Source organism: Rhea pennata, chromosome 1 (assembly GCF_028389875.1).
Source record: "Rhea pennata isolate bPtePen1 chromosome 1, bPtePen1.pri, whole genome shotgun sequence".
NCBI lineage: Eukaryota > Metazoa > Chordata > Aves > Rheiformes > Rheidae > Rhea > Rhea pennata.
Genome location: NC_084663.1, coordinates 84,998,688 through 85,012,241, shown reverse-complemented (window position 1 = coordinate 85,012,241; position 13,554 = coordinate 84,998,688). Strand labels below are relative to the sequence as shown.

Here is a 13,554-nt window from a genome sequence, read left to right as displayed (position 1 = left end):
CAGGTCCAGAATGACTCAACACATTGAATTGGTTTCATGGAGGTTAAGGAAAAATGAAGTTGAAACTCATAGCAAATTTACAGAAGAATGGGTCTCAGTCAGCATTGTCAGGTTGGAATGAGGACACTCTGTCTTTACGGAATGCCACATGAGATTCTCCAGTTATGATGCGATGTGTATCATTCACCCTATAGGCAGCAGTGATCACAACCTACAGTTGGTTGTGAGGAATTCCCACAACCTCAGATGGAGCATTCCAGGCTATTTTACAAAGAACTAAAAGTGAGGGACATTTTGTGACAATGTCAGTGGCAAACAAGTCTGCCAAGGGAACAGCTCTTTTCTTCTTCTTCTTCTTCTTCTTTTTTCTTTCTTTCTTTCTTTTTTTTTTTTCTTTAAGATTCTTAATCTGAGACAAACCTTTAATTCCTCTATACAAATAATGGTTCGTTTCCCCAGAGGAGTGCACTTTTTAGAGAAATGATATTTTAGGAAGAAGAAAGGTGAACACAGCACTGTAGTATTTTATCTTTACCAAGGTGATCTGAGTGGTGGCTCCACCAGTTCCGCAGCATCATGGCATGTCCTTGGTTTCCCTGCCTGCTTTTATAGCACACATCTGCTGTCTGCAGTTCCTCCCTTCACTTGTATCTGGTTTGCTGTGAAAGATCTGGTAGGGCAGGTTCTACTCTCGCATTCTATCTCATAGCAGTGATTTCACAGTGGGATCACACAAGTTATGTGAAAACACATTTATGTCCAAGGATTATGTCACAGAAAATACCAACATTTAAAGACAAAGAACCACATCTCCAGGCAATAATGGATCAGGAAGAATTTCTTCTTCTCTTGGAGGACTGGTAAACATGTAGTTGAACCTTCACACTGTGAAAGCTGTTTGCCTCCTAGTTCTTGAGGGCTTGTTAAAAACCTGCTTGCCGTGGATGGCTCTGGATCTAAACCATTCCACAATCTTAGTTGAGAATGGGAAGAGGGACAAGGCTTACCAAAAGATTCATTAAGAAAAAAACAAGGCTAGAGGCAGCTGATGAAAATCAAGACTTTATTTATAACATTACTTCTTTTTTTTGGTGTGAAGGTGCCCTTCTCCTATATTTCAATAGGCCACCTTATCAAGGAGATCCTTTAGGGACAGAGATAAGACAGCTAATCCATCAGGACTCAGACAAGATTTCTCTTCAGGCATTTCCCTGTTCAGTCTTCGCTGGAGTGGGGAAAAGGACACAGTGAGAGAGGGTTCCTGGGAAACAGTGTTCAGAGCCATGGACATCTTCCCTATGCTCAGGGAATCCCTTCTTGCATGTTACATAAGTTCAAGACCCGTTAAAATCTGAGGATCTGCTTCAACTAAAAAAATGCCTAGTCACGGACAGATAACATAACGGTAATGGCTAGATACTTTCAAGATATCCATGCCACAGAGAGGGGAGAGGAGGCAGAGACATCTACTCTGGAGAGCATGAGCTAACTCAGTACACACGTTCTCTCTCAACATCTGTATTCCCTAACACAGGGCAAAAACTACCAGGCCAGATTTTGAAAGGTTCCCACTGAAGATGTTTATAATCTCAACATTGCACCAAGATGCTTATGTTTGTGAGATGATGCTTCTCTGTCTGAAGCATGGCTGAAAGTGGCCAAGAAAAGAGCAGAGCCCTAAAGACTGAATGCTAGGTTCAGTCCCAAGGAAGAGTTCAATCTTATTTGTACCATATAACACATATACATATAGGAAAAAACAAGGAGTTCTGTGTGAGTGAAGGAAATGACATTGGGATTGCCAGCCCAAGCAAGTCAAAAGCAAAGTTTTATCCTTTTATAGGATATAAGGAGGTGGATTTAATTTCCCTCTCTGGATTGATGTTTGCTGAGAGACTGTTCTGGGTATAGTGAAGACAAGTCTTAAGGTTCTAATCAGGCTCCAGAAACCCGAGGTCTGCACAGATCCTTATACAAACTAAGCTGTGAGAGCCTTTGCTGGAACACTTCATTGTTCTTATGTACTCTACCTGTGGTGCAGGGAGCATTGTATTCCTCAATGGCAAACTCATCTGGAAGACACAAGGGAAGGGAGAGAGCGAGGCTGTCAGACCCCCTCAGCATTCGTAGCAGAGGGTTTCCGGAGAAACACTTCTCCCATGCCCCTGAACAGACAGCTAGCACCATCCCCGACTCCCTGCAGAGATCCCAGCCTTGGAGGGAGAGAGCCCCAGTCACAGCCCCATTCAGATACCTTGGCAGTAAGGCAGAGCAACTCTGCACAGAGAGCCCCAGCAGGTCTCTGCCTTATGCCCAAGGCCTGCTCAGATGCCTTGTCTCAAACACACAGAGGAGGTCTGGCTCTTTCATCTTGACATAGCAGCTGGGAAAACGGAAGCACAAGGAGATGGAGCGCCTGCCCTGGAATCACATGCGTGTTTGCCATCTTGGGCAGGATCTGAACACTAGACTGAACATTTCCTCTCTCCCAATTTCCTCTCTCCCAGGGGAGAGTTTGAAGGCTGGAGAGGACGGCTTTCCTCCTAGGACCTCACAACCTTCACCTTCTCCCTCAGGTGAGGACAGCTGCATGGTGGCTCCCATAGGTGAGGACAGCCATGCGAGGACCCACATACTATCCACACTGGCCAGACCTGTCCATCATTATTGTGGTAGGGCCCTGCCTAGGCAGAAGCAGAATGGAGGAGGGTGGTTGCCACCATCTGTCTAGGTTGTTGGCACTGTGGGTTTGAAGGCTGGTAGAGTCCAGGGGCCCCTCTGCTCTCAGAAAGCACTGCTGAGGCAGGGCAGGAAAGGGCTGAGGTTGATGGAGAGCTTGAGGCCAGGGGGCAGCTGTGTGTCCCTAGTTTCTGTGTATCTCAGCATGGCCTATGTCTAGGACTCACTCCTGTGGGTACCTTCCCCCACCACCTATGAGCACTCACCTGTCTCATAGTAGTCATAGACCTTCACTTGAGCTGGCTTTAGGCCCTGCACAGGGATGTCACGCTCCACCGTGAAGGAGAAGTTCAGGGTTGTGTTGCTCAGCTGGGGAAAAGAAGAGTTGGAGACTCATGGTCAGTTCTGCATCTGCCCCAGGTTCCCTCACTACCTCTGAACTTCCCCACAGGTTCCCTCACTGGTCCCTGTCACCAGCATCCCAGGTCCAGGGGTGTGCATGGGGTTGCAGGCCTGGATGAAGGGGTGAGGGGAAGCCTGGGCCCTTCCCCATGTAAGAGGAGACTCTGGCTGGCACAGAGGTCAGAGCCTGCTCTGTGTGCAGGAGTGGAGGGAAAGTATGCCAAGAGTTTGGAGAAAGGTACCAGTAAGGTTAAGAGGGGGGAAGATGCAGTGTGAGATTCATTCTTATTCTTGCTAGATGCTTGGGATCTTTTAGGCCTAGATCTTCTGTTCTAAGCAGCCAAGTGTCCCAAGGTATGTACGTCCCTTTCCCATCCTAGATCCAAACAGATGCTCACCTTCTCCAGATACACTAGAACATGGTTGGTACTCAATTCTGTGCGTTCAATAAGCTGGTTGCCTTCCAGCTGAAGAAAGAAAAGAAAGATGTTACTGAGCTGAGGGTAGTGTCTCTGTACCCCTTGCAGAGCTCTGCAGGTGAGATACTCTATACATGAGACACAGGGGTAATGAGGAAGTCTATTAAGTCGACTGGGAGGTATGGAATTTCCTCCTTGATGCACCTCTCAGCATTACAGTGCTTAGGCCTTCTCTTCATCAAGTACAGCCTGGTTCTAGTAGGGAACTGAGCACTGGTCCAAACTCCATGATGATGATGAATGGATCGAATGAAAAGAGTCCTTTTTGCTTGCTAGTTCTGCAGTCTCTTGTCAGATCTCCTTCGTTTTAGAGACCACTCATTTCCTCAGCATCTCACACAATTACCCAAGGCCTGAAAAACTTACAAGCCAATGGGTTAATAGGAAGATGGAAAACAAAACGAGCTGTTGAACATGATGCACACAGCGAATGGTGTTAGTGAGGTATCCGGACACAATGAACACTGGAATGTCTGTCACTGATACAAACATACTTTTCCCACATTGAACGCATTGCCTCCCCTTGTGTTGGCCTTAAGCCAGGTGTGTAAGAAGGACCTCTGCATAGTGGAAGCGAGCAAGGAACAGTGGCAAGGTCAAGAGGCCATCAACCCTGCAGTGGCCAAGTCTCATCCAGATTCTTGGAATTTGTGTTAAAAAAAAACAAGAAATTCAATGTTTCATGGGTGAAAGAGTGTAAGAGAAATACTTATTTAGAGAAAAAACATCGCACAGGCTCATACCTTCCTCACTGAGGACTTTACAGGGATGAATCCTGACAGCATCTTCACATCAACAATCACCATGTTGGAGACATTGCGCTCCCCAGTGTAACTAAGTAAACAAACAACAAAGATTTAGTGCACCTCAGGTCAAAGCTGGCACACTTCCACCTTTTCCATATAACTTGACATCTCTCCACTTCCTGGAAGTCCAGCATCTTCTTCTTCAGCTTTGTCAGTGCCCCCCAATCATCCATGCACCCTCTTATTAGCCCAGCCGTAGGCTCCCCACACAACCTCACCAGTGCGGTACAACCCCATCCTCCACAGCTTCTCCACCCAGCCCAGTTGCTTCCCACCCACTTTCCTCGGGAGGTGCCTTACCCATCCAGGGATCCATCCTAGGTAGCTCAGCATAGGCCTTGGCCACCAGACCTTCTCCAGCTCCCTCAGATTCTCAAGGAATCTCTAAGCCAAACATGGACCTACCTGACATTTATGGCTAGGTCAAAGATCTTGTGAGCCTTCAAGTCATCACACGTCTCTGGGATTGTGTGCACCTGGAGCATGAAGGGTGCACTCTCCTGCGAGGGCTGCACGTTGTACCTCAGGCTTGTCTAGGGGAGAGCCAGCAGTTGTGTGAGCATGTGCATGCTCGCGTGTGAGAGAGACCATTTTCTCCCTGCCCAGCCTTCCTCACTTTGCCCATTCTTACAGCTGCTCCATACTCCTTGTTCTTTCCCTCTGTCCTTCCCACTCTTTCACCTCCACATACCTCTACTCTTCCTCTCTTCCCTCTCCCTAGAGCCTTCTCTCTCACTCTTCCTTTCTGCTCTTCTTCTTCTGCCCTCTCCCTGACTTGGAAATGGGCTCCCCTCATAACTCATGGTCCAGGATAGCACCTGCCTACACTACTCTCACCTGCAGGTAGACACATCCTTCACCAGACACCTCTGTACTGTACTCCCCAGGCACTGTGGGCAGTGGCACACGCTGGAGCAACAGACGGTTTGTGGGATCCACTTGGAAGTTTTGCTGGAAGTCCCCTCCAGATCGCAGAGTCACTTTGGCAGATGCTCCACTCTTGGCATAGGTGACAGCTCCATACAGGGACAGAGCTTGGAGAGCCACCACTGTGTCCTGGAAGAAGTGGGTCACAGTGCCCAGGAGAATACAGTTAGCCATTCTATAGGGCTATCCTTTGATGTCAGCATTTACCCTCTTCTCCATACTTGACTTTCTCCAGTTTTAAGTAAGACAGAAAGACAGAAAGACCAGATTTTGCATATTTCCATTCTGTTCCTTTGTCCTCTGCACAGGAGGTCCATGTTCCCTGAACTCCCTGGTGTGGAGCTCAGAGAAGCCTTCACCCATGCTCCACTAACAACTAGGGTGAAATAGCAACTTTGTATGCACAAACAAACTGTAGTGGGAGTTCCCTCCAAAGGCACAGGAACAGGTTCCTCATGTCTCTACCTTTCTGCCCCACTACTTCAAGAAAGCCATGATGTTATGGGAAATACCAGTGATTCCCAGAGGTGCATCTTGAAATAATAGTCTCTAGCCTCTTGGAAACTTGGGAATCATGGTATGTAACACAGGGAGACAGTGTCCAGCCTGGTATACCTTAACATGATCCCAGTTTGGTCTCTCACACTTCTTATCTTCTGACATTGATGTGTGAGCCTGCAGGAGGGAAGCAGCTTACCTGGGTGGAGGAGAAGCCTCCATTGGGATTCTGTTGACTGCTGATCCACTTTGCAATAAGTGATGCAAATGACAGCTCATCCTGGGAAGGTGCTGGCTGTGTAGTGAGGTGAGCAAGGAGGACATAGGCTGTCATCTCCACTTCAGCAGAGGGAGCTCGGTAGTGATAGTATGGGAGATCAACCTCTGGCTCTTTCCCAGGCCTCTGCCAATGAACAGACCCATCTTCACAGGAGGCAGGGAATGTGGAGAGAAGATAAAAAGGAATGGTGATATTTCCTTCACAGCCATGCTACTCAATGTTTGCCTAAACAGACTGTACAACCTGATTTTACCAGGGTGGTTCTGAGCTGTTACATGATTCTCTGGAACACTCAGAGCTTAAAGTAGGATCTCTGAAATGACCTGCGTAAGTTTTTCTCCCTCAGCACATGCAGCTCTTCTCTGACGTATTTTCCCTTGTGCTATGCAAAGTAAACTTTGTTCTGTGTTGAGAAGGTCCACTGGAAGGAGTGTTCATTTTCTAAACAGTACCTGGTGTGACAAGAGGACCTGACTGAGGTGAGGTGCTAGCAGAGCTACCCTTCTTTTCAGCAGAGATGGGAATGGTGCACTCTGTTTCATGATCACCTTCCTCCGAGCAGACACGTAGGACTGCAGACAGAGAGGTTTTTTTCAAAAATGTAATCATTTAGCACGACAACAGCTCGACTTGTGTCTTTGGACAAGTATTTCACCTCCTTCAGAGCTTTCCCTTCCTGTAGAAGCCATTTTATCAACAGAGGGCGTGAGGCCAGTGGGCAGGAAGAAAGAAATGTCTCACCAGGAGCACTCACCCTTTTTCACAGCTTCCTCTTCAAGTGAGCTAAGCAGTGCCTTCCGCTTCTCCTCCTTCCTGGACAGGGTGAAGGCATATGCCAGCAGTGCTTTGGTATACACATGGCTTCCTTTCTCCTCTGCTGCCATTTCCAGACAGAACAGAGCATTTCGCACCATGGAGTGCTGGGAAGAGATAACCACTGTTTGGAATGCAAGGGAGAAATGAGGCTTGTGTCCATTGTTCCCCAGCATACTAAGGAAGGATCTGCAGAATGAGGTGTAGGAACAAGTGTAGTACCTTTGTTTCCAGGGATGCCAAAAGTGACATCACATTATTTTCACATCACAGGGCCTAGTAACCACCTCATCTTTCCAATATGGAACAGATACTGGCCTGTATTGTGCCAGTATAGAGTGTCTCAGTTTGGGGTGCAGTACTTACAGTTACAGGCAGAGGAATTTCCAGTAAAGCAATAGTGATGTAGGCCGTCAGCGTGACCTCATTGTCCACTCCACCCTGTGGGGAACCACAATGGTACATGCTGACACCACATAGCTTCTTATTCAGTCTCTTCTCCCTTTTCTATTGGAATACTCTGCTCTGCACTGTGCAGTACTCTGCACTGCCCTTAGATCATCTCCTTCCCACTGCAGGTCACATGGAAGTATCAATGCCATTTATGTACTGTGGGCTTGCCTTCATTCTCTTTCCCATCACGGCTTGCATACAGGATGGCCCCTGACTCCTTCGCTCTTGCCATGCATATGAGAATTCCCCATCTGCCTACTCCTGAGGAACATCAAGTTCCTCAGCTGGACCCATCTGACTTACTGGCAAGTTCTAGCCTCACAAAATTCAGGTGAAGCCAATCAGGCAGACACATTACCTTCATGGCATTGTTCAGGAGTGTCCCAGAACTGCGGAAACAGCCATTCTCCCTCTGTTTGTAGGAGAGCCAGACTAAAGCATCCTGGATGTGCTTCTCGTCTATGAAGATGTAAGACCGGGCCTGGGCAAAGGACTTGAGGACAAAGGCCGTGAGCCTGAAAGGACAGAGAGCAGTGGGAGAAACCTGTCCATGCACTGTGTCCATCTCAGGTGAAAGGGCCCATGTGGGCATCATCTGTCTGGAGGGAAGCAAGAAGGCCTGGAGAGCTAAAGGCCGATGAGCTGTTCCACAAGTATATTATATCTTCACCTCAAAAAACCTTTCCAAATGTTTCAAGAAATGCCTTGATTTCTTCTGTCTCCTTTGGCTCATAAAACCCTGTGCTGAAGTTACAATTAGGAGGACTATAAGCATTGATCTATATCTAAAGAAATCTCTGAAAAAAGCAGGTAATTGCATGTCAATTAACCCAGCATCTGCATGACAATAAAAGTCAAAATGGCAGGGGAGAATAATTAAATCCCTGGAAGATCATAGTTTGCTGGCAGGACTCCTGCACTGGCAATCCATGTTTCATGGATTTTTCAGAACTCGCCAGATGTGTCAGTAAAACTGTGGATAAAAAAGAACAGTCTTTACAAGAGCTGTTACAAGCAACAATGAGAGAGTGTCAGGTATGTGGAGAGAAGCCAAGGTGCTGTCAAGACCCAGCTACTGTTTCAGAAACCAAGAGCAAACAGAAGGTAATTAAATCATTCATTTTCACCCTTTCCCAAAGTTCAAAATGCAAGACAAGAGGTGCTGGAGCAGCTCAAAGCTTTACAGTCACACTGGCAACATATACTCTCCTGCAGAGAGTATATAATCATTACCATCCTTTCCACTTACATGAAGACACTTTCTCAACAGATTCTAGTTTCGAAGAGCTGCCACTGCAACTCTTGAGGCTTCTTCAGTTGAGATGTGAACCCCCTGCTCCCTTCCTCCTCAATTGCTCTTTTTTTCTGCCTTGTTTATCGTAGTCTTCAGAGCTGCTGGTGGGAATCGATGCCTCAACTACATAATTGGCTGATGCAGCCTATTTCATCAACAGGAAGGCAGCACAATGGCCATATCAGCTCCAGAAAGCCTGCTGGTCTACAGCTACATTTCAATTTCACTGTCATGCAACATCTACTGTAACTGTGTAACTGAGGAGGAGGAGGCACAGACAACATTGCAATCTCACCAGGTGTTTCCTGGCTGGCCATAACGTGGTCCAAAGGTGCTATAAGAGCCGTCTGGGTGCTTGTAGTTCAGCTGCCTTTGATAACCTGCAACATAAATTTAAAGCAAGATTCAGATGCCAGAGAAAGTCTGCTGAGGGTTGGGGGAACAAAAAAAAACCCAGCTGTCTCAGCAAAGACAAAGGAGAGAGGAGCGCGTCAGTCCTAGTCTAACCAGTAGGGAGCACTGATACATCCCTCCTGCAATCACTGCACACCTACTAGCTATACACCTCCTGCAATCACTGCACTCCCCTACTGCATGGGGAGAAGGAATCCCAGACTTCTTTAGAATAAAGACAGGGCACACTGATTACAAAAGACAAGCCACTGTAGCAGATCACCTGACAAGTGCTCTTATAGCTCTATGAGGGAGCACAGAAAAGTGGATGCAATAACTGGGTACCTTGATGATTGAGCATCTGAGAATAATGAAAGAAGAGTGTGGAAGGAGCTTCTCAGCAGAGACCATCTGAGTAAAAGAAAAGCTCTCTTTGCATATCTGGCAGACTTTGATAGAAGCACTCCAGGTAGAACCAAAGCAGAGGCAAAAGCTGTGTCCCAGCTCACCGCTCACTAAGTATCCAATGGCCTTAGATTTGACCTCCTCACTCAGCTGCCCTGTCTTGTTCAGATAATCCAGGATGTAGATATTGGGTGCAAACAGGACCATGTTCTGCTCCCCACAGCCAAATGGCATCCGGAGGAGTTGATGCAGGTTCTGCATGGCAGTGCCCATGATGTCGCCTAGGGAAAGGAGATACCAAGGGGAGATTAGCAAAACTCAGGGCTGGCTGACAGAATCACAAGGATTTTCAGAACAAGAGAAGCAGGAGATGACAGAGAAGAATAGGAAGAAAAAATCTATTGATAAATATACTGTAATTAAACATAGAACAAACAAAAGAGAGAAAGGCGAGAAATTTTAAGACTGGTAACTGAGGTAGAGAACTCAAAATAGAAAGAGATTTAGAAAGGAGGAAAGGAAGAAAAGAACTGGAAGGGAAGGTCCTTGTGAAAGAAAAGACAGAAGACATTAAGGAAGTGTTCTGAGAACCAGGAGAAAAAGTTGTGAAGTAGGAGGCCAACACCATCAGGCAGAGGCAGAAACAATACAATGATATATATCACATCAAATCCTTCCCAGGCTGCTCACTCACCCAGCACTGAGAAATATGCTCTGGCTGAGTCTTGCACCACATTTGAAGGGACTGACAGGAAAATCTTCTCTTTTGCAGGCTCTCCTAAGAGGGAAACAAGATGCTAACAGGAGGACTGCAGCATTATAACAAATGCTTTAACCACAGACCACAAATCACCCAGATAGCTTCACTGCAGCCCCCAGAAATGCCTAGTGGGGAATAGGCCTCACTGGAGTACCAAATAAGATTCCTTTTCCCTTCATCCCTTCCTAGAAATGTCCTGACTTCACCCACTTCCTTTTTCCCCGGCTATGAGGCAGTCTCTGCATAAGAACACCCATAGCAACTGCTAGGTGCTACAGGTCTTGTTTCTAAGACTTTTTGGGGGGAGCTGGAAGACAGAAAACAAAGAAACAGGAGACAAAATTCCAGTGACAGAGAACAAGCGATTACGGAGGGGAACAGTCATTCTAAATCCCAGCTAGGTCATATCCTGGTGCCTAGGCTTGTTCCCTACAGTCTGTTCCCTAGGGCTCTCTGCATTAGCTTCCAGGCAATCAGGAGATGTACCTTGGTTATCTAGAAATATCACCCTTTCTGGAAGACTGTAGAAACAGCACTATCTTCCTCCTCCAAGGATATCTCATTCTTCACCCCACAAAGGAACAGTGGAGAGAAAGGAGAAAGAAGATCTTACCTTTTACACAGAGCACATAGTTCTGGGCTGTTTCCTTTTCAATGCCTTCAGGCTTGTGTGGGACAAAGGAAAACAAGAGAGGTGAGAAGTTAGTGAGATAGGAAGCATAGACAGATAAAGGAATCCTTAGTAAGGACAGAGGAGAAAGTGAAAGGCAGAGTGAGTGGAGAAAGCTGTGTACTCACAAACACTCCCCAGAATGTATATAGAAAAATCTGAACTAATAATATAAGCAAGTTAAAGACACATGATAATAATAACTGATTGGTGTTGAATATGGAAGGAGGATAGGAAAAGGAAAGGGAAAACACTGCAGGACTGTCACATGAGTGACATAACTACTGTATGCAGTGAGAGAGTCTTACATCCCTGTAACAGGAGGACTGCAGCGTTATAACAAGTGTTTTTGCTAACAACAGACCAAAAATCACACAAGTCACAGTAAATTTAAATTTTCCTGGAGAGATGTCTGAAGTACTATTTATTATAATGTTGCTTTAGGGAAAAAAATGTGAATGTTGATAATAGAGAGGGAAGATGTGCCTCTGGTGACATACTATAATATCTGGTAATATCACTGATACCAGATGATGTAGTAGGCAAGCAGTAATGTCTTATGACACAAAGAAAAATTAAGAACACAGCATCTAGCTGTCAGATTATAACATCAAGTATAGCAAGCTAATATTTTCCTTAAAAGAATATGCAGTACTTCCACGTAGTATTTAATTCTATACCACATAATACTATCAACAACTGCCCTTTCCATGGGAAAAGAATAATCCGTAAAATCTTGCTACTTTATCATGGGCTTTTTTAATATCTGGAGTTTGGGGGGAGTTTTCTACAGGCATCTAACTCCTGTAGGTTCTTCTGGATCCCCCATCTTCATCCTGGTATCAGACTATGTAGCAAACCAGAACTGTATAACACAGTTTAAGAGGCAGTTTGCTTGGCCAGTCAGCTAGCAGAGCTACAAAATGTGCTGACAGGCCAAATAGTGGGGATGTCATGAAAGGAGGAGAGAGGCTGTAAAGAGTGTTTATTGCAATAGAGGTCACAGGTAGGAGATATAGGGAAGAAAAGATTGGAGGAGAAGTCCTGTTTCAGTAGGAGATGGGAGACATTTAGATTGTCAGGGGAGATACACTGCCCAGTGTTATTAAGCTGCAGTATTTATGCAGCCCTGTCAAAGTTTAAAGATGATGCAAGACTATCAGACCATCGCATTGCATAGAGAACTTGTAGATTTCTGTTTCACACAGACATACAATGTAAGCTCTAGCCTGTGGCAAAGCTCAGTTATTCCCCAAGTACAGCACACATACCTCCACTAGCAGCTGCCTGATCACTGTGTCCTTCCGCCCTTTCTCAGGAGTCTTCACTATTGCATTCCCACAGGGCTGCTGGTCCTGCAGGGCCTCAGTGCTAACTGAGAACTCCACCAGCCCTGGAAGAAAGAGGGGTCAGTCATTTACGTCAGGTAGTGTAGAGGAGTGGGAGTCACTCCCAGTTCTGGGAGTTTCAGCCTGCAGGTCAACAGATGGAGGTTTTCCATAGCACCTGAGCCCTGACTGTTTTCCATAAGAACACAACTATACCAGGATCCATTCTGGAGAAGATGGACTGCACCACCATGAAATGTTGCTCTGTTTTCATACCTTTTTTCAAGAACCTAGTACACTACAATGGTGGGACGCACCAGTTCCACTGTCATTCAGCACAGTCATTTCACATGCACACTGTAGAATCATAGAATCAGTAAGGTTGGAAGGGACCTCTGGAGATCATCTAGTCCAACCTCCCCGCTCAGCAGAGTCACCTACAGCAAGTTAGACAGGGTTGCATCCAGGCAGGCCCTGAAGATCTCCAGAGAAGGAGACTCCACAACCTCTCTGGGCAACCTCTTCCAGGGCTCTGTCACTCTCACAGTGAAGAAATTCCCCCTCATGTTCAGGCAGAACTTCCTGTGGTTCAATTTTTGCCCCTTGCCTCTTGTCCTGTCACATGGCACAACTGAAAAGAGTTTGTCCCCATCCCCTTGACTCCCTTCCTTCAAGTACTTACACACTTATACACTGATAAGATCCCCCCCTCAGTCTTCTCTTCCCCAGGCTAAACAAGCCCAGCTCTCGCAGCCATTCCTCATAGGGGAGATGCTCCAGCCCTCTGATCATCTTTGTAGCCCTACGCTGGACTCTCTCCAGTAGCTCCATGGCTCTCTCAGACTGGGGAGCCCAGGACTAGACACAGTACTTGAGATGAGGCCTCAGCAGGGCTGAGTAGAGGGGCAGGATCACCTCTCTCGACCTGCTGGCAACACTTCTGCCTAATGCACCCAGGATACCATTGGCATTCCTGTCCACAAGGGCACATTGCTGGCTCATGGTCAACTTGTCATCCACCAGCACTCCCAGGTCTTTCTCTGCAGAGCTGCTCTCCAGAAGGTCAGCCTCCAGCTTGCACTGCTGCCTAGTTTATTTCTCCCTCGGTGCAGGACTCCGCACTTGCCCTTGTTGAACCTCAGGAGGTTCCTCTCCGCCCAGCTCTCCAGCCTGTCCAGCTGCTACCACAGCACATATCAACACCAGTGAAAGAAAAGTATGAGGGTCCCATAGGACACTCGCCTAATCTCTAGATTAGCTGGCACAATGTTCCTACTGTGAGCAGTATCTTTGGACTCAGAAGGTGTTGCCCAACACCTATAAGATTTGGCAATATTGCATTTGGTGCCAGACATGACCTTAGACAC

General features: G+C 46.6%; 1 protein-coding gene across 1 annotated transcript in view; it reads right to left on the bottom strand.

The window, feature by feature from the left end:
• Positions 1–1,935: 1,935 nt before the first annotated feature.
• Positions 1,936–13,554, bottom strand: part of A2M (alpha-2-macroglobulin) — a 31,729-nt gene continuing 20,110 nt past the window's right edge. The window contains exons 21-35 of the mRNA XM_062571104.1: positions 12,131–12,252; positions 10,803–10,854; positions 10,124–10,207; positions 9,534–9,710; positions 8,927–9,011; positions 7,696–7,852; positions 7,251–7,325; positions 6,826–6,991; positions 5,991–6,214; positions 5,204–5,422; positions 4,772–4,899; positions 4,304–4,394; positions 3,480–3,548; positions 2,946–3,048; positions 1,936–2,072 (exon numbers count right to left, since the gene is read on the bottom strand). Of these exons, the coding sequence (XP_062427088.1) occupies positions 1,936–2,072; positions 2,946–3,048; positions 3,480–3,548; positions 4,304–4,394; positions 4,772–4,899; positions 5,204–5,422; positions 5,991–6,214; positions 6,826–6,991; positions 7,251–7,325; positions 7,696–7,852; positions 8,927–9,011; positions 9,534–9,710; positions 10,124–10,207; positions 10,803–10,854; positions 12,131–12,252 (1,889 nt within the window). The remainder of the gene's footprint in view (positions 2,073–2,945; positions 3,049–3,479; positions 3,549–4,303; positions 4,395–4,771; positions 4,900–5,203; positions 5,423–5,990; positions 6,215–6,825; positions 6,992–7,250; positions 7,326–7,695; positions 7,853–8,926; positions 9,012–9,533; positions 9,711–10,123; positions 10,208–10,802; positions 10,855–12,130; positions 12,253–13,554) is intronic.